A 10,739-nucleotide genomic window follows, 5' to 3' on the forward strand; every position below is an offset into this window, starting at 1 on the left:
GAAATGGAAAAACAACTGGAAAGTATTCTAATTGTCATTAGAAAAGCAACAATATTTGATAATACAACCAAAAGCAGAAGGTTTCAATTATTTGCCCAGTAGTGGTGAAGCTGAAGAATAGTTAGAGGGACTGCTAATTCAGAGAATTATTTCAACTAAACAACTTAACCCAAAAGTGATAATTATGCACTATTGGAATGAAAAGAATGGCTGTACAATGCAGTTCGAAATAAGTCAGTTGAAATGTGTAGCAGCCCTTCAGAAATGCTTCATAATTATCATTATCATCATGACATGGGTTCTAAGAAGATACAGATTGTAAGAAGTCAGCACAGAAGATAATGCCAAGACAATGGTCATCTGATTCACCCCCCACCACCCTCCACACATCTTTCATTCACATTTGAATGACATTTATTTAAGGTATTTTAACACATGCTGTAAAATATGTAGCTCAGTACATAAGTGTAAAATTTAACCTTTGTAAAATTGCTACAGTAGTGGACTAAAATTCACATACATTGCAGCAAAATTATAACCATGCTTGAACAATGATCAGAAATTATTCCCATGCATCAATTTTTTTTTTTTTTACACAAATCGCCTGCAGATCCTGGTGTTTACTTTTCTGCTGGGCTGGAAGACTGCAAAGCTATTGTGGGAGAGGCGGCTGAACTGGTCTGCAAACTCAGTGCTGACTGTAAGGGTGTTTGGTCCAAAGATGGCGACGAGGTAAAGATGCCATATTATATATGTATATACAGTATAACATGGCATATCGGGTTAGATTTACTAAATAGGGAAAAATAGCGTGAGAGCACAATTCCAAAAAAAGCGCTGATGGGGGTGGAAAGTTCTGCGCATGATCTACTGACGATGCGCAAATTAAAGAACACAGATCAAGAAGCCGGATCATTTCCATAATGACCAACGCAATCTACCAAGAGCAGCTCAAATTAGCGTCTTTTTTAAAACATAGTTGAAGACCGTTAAATAATGGTGCAAATACCAGTAAATTGACTAGCGCAAACCTTGCATGATTCATTTAAATACTCTCCTCCCATAAATTTTGCGTCTGAAAGGGAAAGTCCTATATTCAATAAGGTCAGCCACAAAAATAACCCTGTCCACGGCTTTTCAGCGTTTCAATTTTCACTGTGTGTTTTTAGTAAATCGTGACTGTAGTTCTTTAATGCCAAAAGAGGTTTTGCGCTGGCCCAAGCTGGTAATAAATTTGTCCCTTGGTGTGTGTATACAAACATATACACTGTTGTTTTACTTTTCTCTGTAGATTGGTGACGCCACTGAGGGTATAACCATCAGTAAAGACGGGGTCCTTCACAAACTGAAAATTGCTAAAGTAACGGAAGAATTTTCTGGAAAATATCGATTTGAGGCTGATGGGCGTAAAACCGAATGTGTGATTGCAGTTGAAGGTTTGTTTTCTAACATTTGCTAATTTGTGCTAATGCATATGCAAATGTTCTGAATTTCACGTTTACACTTATAATTCTGTTTGTGTGTTAAGATCCACCAAGATTCGATGCCAAGGAACTTGAAGTATTTGCTAAACCGATTGTGGTCAAACACAATCAGAAAGCCACCTTTAAAGTTCCATTTATTGGCCGTGAGCCATGCAAAATTCAGTGGTACAAAGATGGTGAAGAAATCATGCCAGATGCTCACTGCAAGATTGAGATTTCAGAGGGTGAAAGCCGTCTGGTTCTCACCAAATTACAGCGTAAAGACACTGGGGAAATCAAAATCAAAATCAAAAATGAGTTTGGCACAGTGGAAGCCCTTTCTAATCTAGTTGTACTTGGTAAGTAAAAAAAGCGAACTAATTAAACAGGCTGTATTTTTAATAAGAATGTAGCACAGATTGCCAACAAGTTTATACACCATTTTGTTCAACATATACCAAAGTTCAAGTTTTTACCTCATTTAGATAAACCAACCACCCCACTTGGACCTCTGGAGATCATTGAAGCATCTTCCAACAGCATCGAGATCAAGTGGAGACCACCAAAAGATGACGGTGGTTGCCCTATTAAAAATTACATACTTGAACGCAACCAAATTGGTCGCAACACATGGAAAAAAATAGGCCTGATCCCAGGTGAAGCCCACTATAAAGACACTGATGTTGACCATGGAAGGAGATACTGCTACCGAATCAGAGCCCAGAGTGATGAAGGCACCAGTGAACTGATGGAAACAGAGGATGTGCAAGCTGGCACTAAAGGTGACTTACTAAAAAAAATAATCTCTGAGTTACTTCTGTGCTTATCAGTCAACATCCTGACTATTTCAGAAGGTCAAACCCTGTCAAATGTCTTTCCTTCTAGCATATCCTGGTCAGCCATCTACTCCTAAAGTAGCAAGTGCCTTTAAAGACTGCATCAACCTGACATGGACTCCCCCAACCAACACCGGAGGAACCAATATTTTGGGTTATAACTTAGAGAAACGCAAGAAGGGCAGCAACTTGTGGGGCCAAGTCAATCCACCAGAGCAGCCAATCCAAGGTTGGTTTATCACATTTCTACACAAGCTACTGTGAACTACTGTCTGATAGTAATGTTTAACCTGTCAATTACCCTCCACAGCAAAGAAATATGCTGTAAAAGATGTAGTTGAAGGAATGGAGTATGAGTTCCGCGTGTCCGCCATCAACATATCTGGAGCTGGTGAACCAAGTCACCCCTCAGAATTTGTGTTTGCAAGAGATCCAAAAAGTAAGTAATTTGTCAGGTAGCTCATTATCTTAAAAAAGGGAAGAGGAATTAAGCAAAAGTATTATCAAGGCTGTGCATTTTGAAAAATGAACCATGGCCTCCCTCAAAGATATGCAAAAATAGTGGATTTAGGTCAGAATTTTTGGAATAACAAGCTAATTTGAACTTAATTTGCACTTCTCCCTATTTTCTCTTATAAACGTTCAAAATTTGCTCATGCAAATGCTTTTTTCTCAATATCCTATCAGAACCTCCTGGTAAAGTCATTGACCTTAAAGTCACGGACTCCACCTACAATACTTTGTCCTTGTCTTGGACTAAACCAAAAGTAGACCCCGGGGTTCAGGATGAGGCCAAGGGGTACTTTATCGATATCAGGCCTGCTGAGAACACAGAGTGGGATCGATGCAACTCAAATGCCATCATCATGAGCACCTACACTATAAAGGGAATGAAATCAATGGCCATGTATTGGGTTAGAGTGGCCGCCGTCAATGAAGGTGGAGAGGGAGTGCCACAAGAGCTGGACAACTACATCTTGGCTATGCCTCCTCCAGGTGAGTAGCATCAACTTGTCTATATGGTCAGCAATGCAAATTGATCTACCCCTCATTTTCCATCACTGTACGGATATGTCACACCATTAATGCAATATTTTTTCTTAGTGAGACCAAGATTCACAGATGCTAAGTTCAAGAGTTTCATGGTGGTCAGAGCTGGAAATTCTGCACGAGTCAGCATCAACTTTGAGGTAATGAGCAGTACTAAAATCATGCTTTTAGAGACCAAACCAGGGGTGTAGCAACCTTTATCATGACATGTTATACTTGCATCAGCAAATCATTTGGGAATACTTGCTGACCATTATGTAGCCTAATTAATATTCATGAGCCATGCTATAATGTGCTCCCTCCCCATTCACTTTTCAGATCCTTCCAACTCACCTCATGAAAACTATGTTTTGCTTAGGCCACATGTCCGATACATGCCCTATATTACTTTTTATTTTACAGGCGTCCCCTCGGCCTGACGTCATCTGGCTTAAAGATGGTGTCCCTGTGTCCAAACGTGTCACTATTAGCAATGCTGAGGGAGGCTCTCAGATCCTGATCCCATCTGCAGAGCGTAACGATACAGGAATCTATACCATCCTAGTAAAGAACATTGTGGGACAAGAGACTTGCAGTATTGAGATTAGAGTTACAGGTAAGATGAGGGTACCAGTGTGTATTTTATCATCTTTAAGATACCATCTTAAATCCTTTACACATAGTTTGTGATTTCTGTGGCACAACTGTAGCATCACCAAACGGAAAATATGTGTTTCTAAATGGTCCCAGTCTGTCACTGGTTTAAAAACAGCCACGTCCCCAATTCACACCATTGGTCAAACCATGTTGCTATATTGGGCTGGTCAGAATTCTTAAACATATCAATGTTTTGTAAGTATTGTAGCCATATAATGCTTATACTTTTCAGGGAAATCATCGTATGAATGACTTACTTATAGTCTCTACATATTAAGCTGGGGACAGTTAAAGCTATTTTAACATAACAAAAATGTACACTACCATTCAAAAGTTTATTATGCTCACCAAGGCTGCATTGATTTGATCAAAAATACAGTAAAAACAGTAATATTTTTTACAATGAAAATAACTGTTTTCAGTTTTAATGTAATACAAATTTTGATTTATTTCTGGATATGGCAAAGCTGAATTTTCAGCATCATTCCTCCAGTCTTCAGTGGCACATGATCCTTCAGAAATCATTCTTATATGATGATTCGTTGCTCAAGTAACATCTCTTATTATTATGTGGAGAAGAGTGGTTCTGCTTAAAATTTGTATGGAAACTGTGATACTTTTTTCATTCTTTGATAAATAGAAAGTAATTAGAAATATAAATGTATCAAAACAATGTAAAAAATCATTGCTGTCACTTTTGATCAGTTTAATGCATCCTTGCTGAATCAAAGTTTTAATTTCTTTAAAAAAAGAAATTACTCACCCCAAAAGTTTAAATGGCAGTATAGATTTGTAGATAGTAAAAAAAAAAATTAAAAAAAAAATGCTCCACCACGCTTGCTCTGTAGAGGAATGTACATCTAATAGCCTTGATCCGCCAGTCCGGATGAACTACTGATTGTTTTGATGTAGATGAGCCAAAGCCCCCAGGTCCCGCAGAGTTGGATGAGAACGTTCCGGGCACGGTGACAGTTTCCTGGGAACCATCCCCAGACGAGAAACGTGATGATCGCCTACATTACATTGTGACCAAGAGAGACTCCACCAAGAGGACCTGGCACACTGTAGCAGACCGTATCTTCAACAACCGTTTCACAGCCTGTAACATCATGCCAGGGAGAGAATACCAGTTCCGTGTCTACTCCAAAAATGACATTGGCCTGTCTGCCCCTTCGGAGTCACCAAAATGGCTAATCACAAGAAAGAAAGGTTTGTGACATAGGGAGTGATTATTCAAACTACAAGCATTATGTATGTTCAGTCATTTTCTAAAAAAGTATTTATACTGATATTTATACTGAGTGCAAATCATGGAAGATACTGTTTGCTCTATATGTAAATACTTTTATTTACCCATAAAGTGTAAATAAAAGTAATATGCTATGTGTACTAAAGGTAAAAAATCTGAGGTGGTGATGTATCTGACATTGGCCGCAAAAAACATTTTGATTTAATATCTTTCAACAACAAATTATATGGGAAGTGTTTTCTCCACCGCCAATGTGTTAAACGTAAAAAAGCCGATTTATTTTGCTTCCATAATTCTACATGGTAACACTCTATGGTTAGTCTCATTCTATTGTTTGCTTTTAGCATCTTTTTTCCCCCTAAAATCGCAACCGTATCAGACCTGTAACCTGTTTTTGGATTGCCACTCACTATTTTAGAACCACAGTATATGCGTTTAGTCTTATGCACATTTTGCTACACACTACAAAAAAAATTGTTTCAACTTAAAAAATAAGTGTTTGTGCTGCCTTCAAATTTGAAGTTTAGTCAACTCAAATATCCAAGTTGTCGCAAGTACAACTTCTAATTTCAAGTTGACTAAAATTACAAATTTTAAGTTGAAACAATATTTTACTTAAGTTGAAATAATATTTGATTATGTTTACTGTGAACACTCTGCCTGCACATGCACTACAATGTGACCCTTCACCCACCCACTGACATGTGAAGGTCACATTAATCCTTCATCTCTTGCAGAAAAATTCACACTGACCATCCCAGAGTCCAAGACCTGCAACTTAGAGAAGCCTCCGAGGTTTATGGTCCCCCTGAAAATCCACACACCCCCACAAGGCTATGAGTGCTACATGAGCTGTGCCGTGAGAAGCGACCCCGCACCCCACATCACCTGGTACCGCGACAACGTCAGCCTCAACACCAACATCAACTACTTAATAACTAACACCTGTGGAGTGTGCTCCCTGCTCATTCTCAGGGTTGGACCCAAAGACACGGGAGAGTATAAAATCATCGCCGAGAACTCGCTGGGAAGAGCAGAGTGCTCCACCAATCTCACAGTGAGAGGTAAGGCTCTACATAAAGAACTCGCCTCACTGGATGAAAATTACACCATTAAGCACCAGAGGACAGCTGGGTTTCCCAAAGCTTCAAGTACAATTTTAAAAGTTTTAAATAGAAGTTAACACTTCTATTTCAAATATTTAAGTGTTAACTCATAAAAGTTACAAAGTAAATTCAGTATATTTAGAACATTTCATACATAACACCTTAGATAAATTGAATCTAACACCTTAACCATGTTTTCTTTATTTGTTTTTCAGAATAAAACCATGGCGTATGGAGGATGTCAAAACAAACATCTTTCCAATCATCATGTTGTTTTTTGGATTTTAGGCCCTACATATTTTTGAAGAAAGATGTGGCTTGTGCGAACACTATACACTGTGTGGCCTTATTATACAAAAATGTTCAAATCAAATGCATGTGGTAAAACTACATATAGTCTTACTGTGTTTAATAGCACAAAAACATAAAGGAAGTGTGCTTCTTGGGTGGCTGATTCTTAATACGCCATGCTTACCTAATCCTGTTTGACAATGATTTTACTTCAGCGGTAACACTTTACAATAATGTTTATTAGTTAGTGCATTAACTAACATAAACTAACTATGAGCAATATATTTGTTACAGTATTTATTAATCTTTGTTAATGTTAGTTAATACACATCCAGCTGTTTATTATTTGTTCATGTTAGTTCACATCACAGTGTATTAACTAATGTTAACAAATACAACCTTTGATTTTAATAATGTATTAGTAAATGTTGAAATTAATATCAACTAAGATTAATGCTATAGAAGTATCATTCACACTTAGTTCATGTTAACTAAGGTAGTTAACTAATAAACCTTATTGTAAAGTGTTACCACTTTAGCTTAGGGTTTGGGGGGGGGGGGGGGGGTTGTTCTTTTATGCTATTTAATTTCTGAAATAATTTATTCTTTTCTTTTGTGTATGTACCCTGCTCTTTCACACTTTGACAAAACCAATTATACTGTACTACAGTAAAAAAAAAAAAAGATATGTGCAAAGTTTCGATTGCTCGCATTCATTTTCTTTCCTTTTTTGCTCGTATGGAAATGCTAAAGCGTAAAAGAAGCTTTTGCTTCTTCAGATATGGTTTGGTGTAAATAAATAAAATATTCAGGTTCTTTGAACAGTGCACTTGTACGAACTATTATTGTACCTGCAAAGTGACTTATCATTATAAATCCATTACTCTTGCGTATGAATTCACAAAGCACAAGGTCCTAAAATTCTCAAGAGCTGAACACATCTATTCAGAAAGAGACAAAAAGAAAGAAATATTATACAGAAGTGCCATATGAATGCATACCGATGTCACCATAAAGTCATCACTTAAAAGTACTTAAATGCTTGTCCGCGTTATATTTGGAGCATTTTACTGCCACAACATTTTTTAAATGGTCTGACAGTGTTCGGCAAATGTAACATCAGTACTGTGCTCCTGTGGCGTAGTTATGTATGTGCTCATGTGCATATGTCAGACTTAAGAGTCACTATTTCATAATGAGTTATGACCTCTCTGTCTCTTCTTATCCATATATGGGCCATAACACCCTGGCCTGACCATACCATTGTAACTTTAAACTTGTATCCAACAAGCAAAGGATTTTCAGACTTGGCCAATTAAAAGTTAATGCAACCCATAAATCATTAAGAATCATTTATCTCCCAAAACAATGGCTTTTCATTTAAAACTTCAAGAGAGAACCAATTTATTTTGTCAATATAAACTAGATGTTGTTCTTATGCCGTCTCCTATGACCCATGCAGCATTTTTTTTAAATGGTACACAATTATAACGCCAAATGATACACAGTTTTTAGAATGAAATCATCAATATCAGTAGGCTTCTACGCATCATTCTGAGAAGCAGAAGCTTACCTTTCTCACATCATGAGGACGCTGCTTCCTCCGCTGTCACTGCTGCACTGCGCGTTTGCTCCTGGAGTTTCTTTTTCAGTGGATAGTTAATAAGACTCTCTAAGCTTCATCTTCCAGCCTGGACCCATATCTAAGGGAGGAGTCACAGATCCTCATCACACTCATGTCTTTGATCAAGGGTAAGCCTATCCCTCAGCCAACACCCCGAAGGAGCAACAGGACACCTTGAGGACCATCTCAAATTGGGTAGCAAAGGAGAAGTCAACACTCAAAGCTGAACAAAGAGCACGGGGCACGGGGCACAAAGTAAGTAGCCAATGCAATGTTTAGTATTTATAATATAATAATTATGCACCTGGCCAATCAGCACAGGTTGGGGTTGCCTGAAGTGTTAATGATGGCCCTGGACTACTCCATATCAATGGATAAAAGCCATAACTATGTATTGATTTTTTATTTAATTTTTTTGCTTTTTTGGGTGCTTTTTTGTAAAGCATCTTCATTGAATTTAGATGAAACATTTTGAGCCACCTATATGAGCATTTTTTCAAGAAAACAAAAGCAGCATGTGTATTGATTCGTTTAGTAAATGGCTAAAATATTGTGGTAACACTTTACTTAAAGACTTTATTTATAATGCATTATAAAGTATTTTAATGTATTAATTATGCCTTGTAATGCGCCTCACAATGCATTGTATGGTCTTATGAATAATTGTAACTACAGTTATAATACTTGTAATCACCGAACAAACATTTAGAAAGTATAATGCATTTAAACACATGACAAACAACCAATTTCAGATGTAACAAGGAATCTGCAAATATAATGCATTTGAACTTATTGCAATTATTTATGAAAAGATATAATGTATTATAACATACATTATTTTTATAAACCATTAACATAAATGCTTTAAATAAAGTGGTATCAATACTTTTTTATGTCATTTCACAATATTATTGTTATTTCTTAACAGTAGAGATGCAAAATGTTAGATTCCCACTATAGTGAAGAGTTCTCATTAAGATGCATATAGTTATCTGTTGGGCCAATAAACTGTCATGATGGTCCCTATTCCCTTAAAAGTGGTTTCCTATTATCATTTTATGATGACAGTTGCTACACCGTCTGTTTTCTTAGTATGGAGCAAATTGTATGACATGCAGCTCTTACATTAATCTATAAATGTAAACAATCTTTATTTTACACCATTATTTTATTGGTCTCAAATCACACAGCAACCACCGACTCTGCTGGTCGATTATACTGGAAGGCAATTAATTTTAATGGGTTAGGGAAAATGTAATGCTGAAAATAGGTCAGAATTTATGGATTATAGAGAAAAATAACAACCCACAATATCCTCACAATATAGACTATTTTGTATATGTATGTAAGTATTTGTATGCATATGTCATAGATGTTAACAAATGAACATGTATAATTATGTAAATGAATAATGATGATGATGAGACCAATAACTGATAACCTGTCTCAATATGTTGTTTATGCATATAAAATACCACAGGCAATCCTAAGAGCAGGGGAACCAGAGAAGGGGAAAAGATAATTCAATAAGTCATAAAATCTGACAAAAAAAATGTCAGAGCAGTAAGAGGAGCCTTGCCTCCATTAGTTGGGGGTTGACATCTTAAGACTCAAGACCCTTTCTAGGCCTCCCTTGGGCATATTTATAAATCAATCATATGTCTCAGTTGCTAGGCATGGCTATTTTTCATCTCCTACAAATATGGTTATCCCTGATAAGAAGCTGTCTGCAGATAAACTTATCTTGATGTACTGCTTACACTATAAATCAACACCAAATTTATAGTAGTTTGATTATAATGTGTTCTGTCTGCCTTAATCCCTGTATGTATGTATACAATAAATATGTGTGTGTGTGTGTGTGTGTGTGTGTGTGTGTGTGTGTGTGTGTGTGTGTGTGTGTGTGTGTGTGTGTGTGTGTGTGTGTGTGTGTGTAGGGATGCAACGATACCGATACTGCGCTCGTACTCGTAGTCGTACTCAAAAAAGGACCTAATACGGCCTTTATACTTTCAGCGTGTGCGAGGGTCCGCTAAAGGGTAACTCTCGCCAAATTGCAACCTAGGCTATTTTTGTTAATCTACCCGAGTCAAACATTCGTGTAAAAGCGTAATTAGAATGGAAACGCCACTTTTAAGATTGACCGTATTTTTGTTTTCGGTCAAAATGCCTTTTGAATGGGAGTGCTAGGGGCACTACAATGATAGCATCAAAATCGCTATTTTTAAAACACTAAGGAGGCTCGACACAACATGAAACTGTGCTTGAAGTATCACCAGGGGCTCTACACATGAACTAGAGCATTGAAAACATTGTTTGTGTACACAAAGTTTACTAAAAAGAAAGGTTTTGTCCGACTCACTTTATCAGTTAGTGTTTCCGGTGGCTGGAATTTTGTCAGTCAAAAGTAGTCGATCTCCAAATGCAGTGTAACATGAGGAGAGTAAAGATGGAAAGCTCAGTTCATTACATTGCATTCGGAGA

At 37.2% G+C, this 10,739-nt stretch overlaps 1 protein-coding gene across 1 annotated transcript in view; it reads left to right on the forward strand.

The window, feature by feature from the left end:
• The window catches only part of igfn1.1 (immunoglobulin like and fibronectin type III domain containing 1, tandem duplicate 1), a 29,029-nt gene extending 21,571 nt beyond the window's left edge, over window positions 1-7,458 (forward strand). The window contains 12 exon segments of the mRNA XM_082189664.1: window positions 611-732; window positions 1,292-1,436; window positions 1,529-1,822; window positions 1,949-2,245; window positions 2,349-2,528; window positions 2,610-2,738; window positions 2,987-3,295; window positions 3,404-3,489; window positions 3,752-3,944; window positions 4,898-5,194; window positions 5,972-6,298; window positions 6,556-7,458. Coding sequence (XP_082045790.1) covers window positions 611-732; window positions 1,292-1,436; window positions 1,529-1,822; window positions 1,949-2,245; window positions 2,349-2,528; window positions 2,610-2,738; window positions 2,987-3,295; window positions 3,404-3,489; window positions 3,752-3,944; window positions 4,898-5,194; window positions 5,972-6,298; window positions 6,556-6,560 — 2,384 coding nt within the window. The 3' untranslated portion in view covers window positions 6,561-7,458.
• Window positions 7,459-10,739: the final 3,281 nt, after the last annotated feature.

This window comes from Leuciscus leuciscus, assembly GCF_965113295.1.
Source record: "Leuciscus leuciscus genome assembly, chromosome: 14".
NCBI lineage: Eukaryota > Metazoa > Chordata > Actinopteri > Cypriniformes > Leuciscidae > Leuciscus > Leuciscus leuciscus.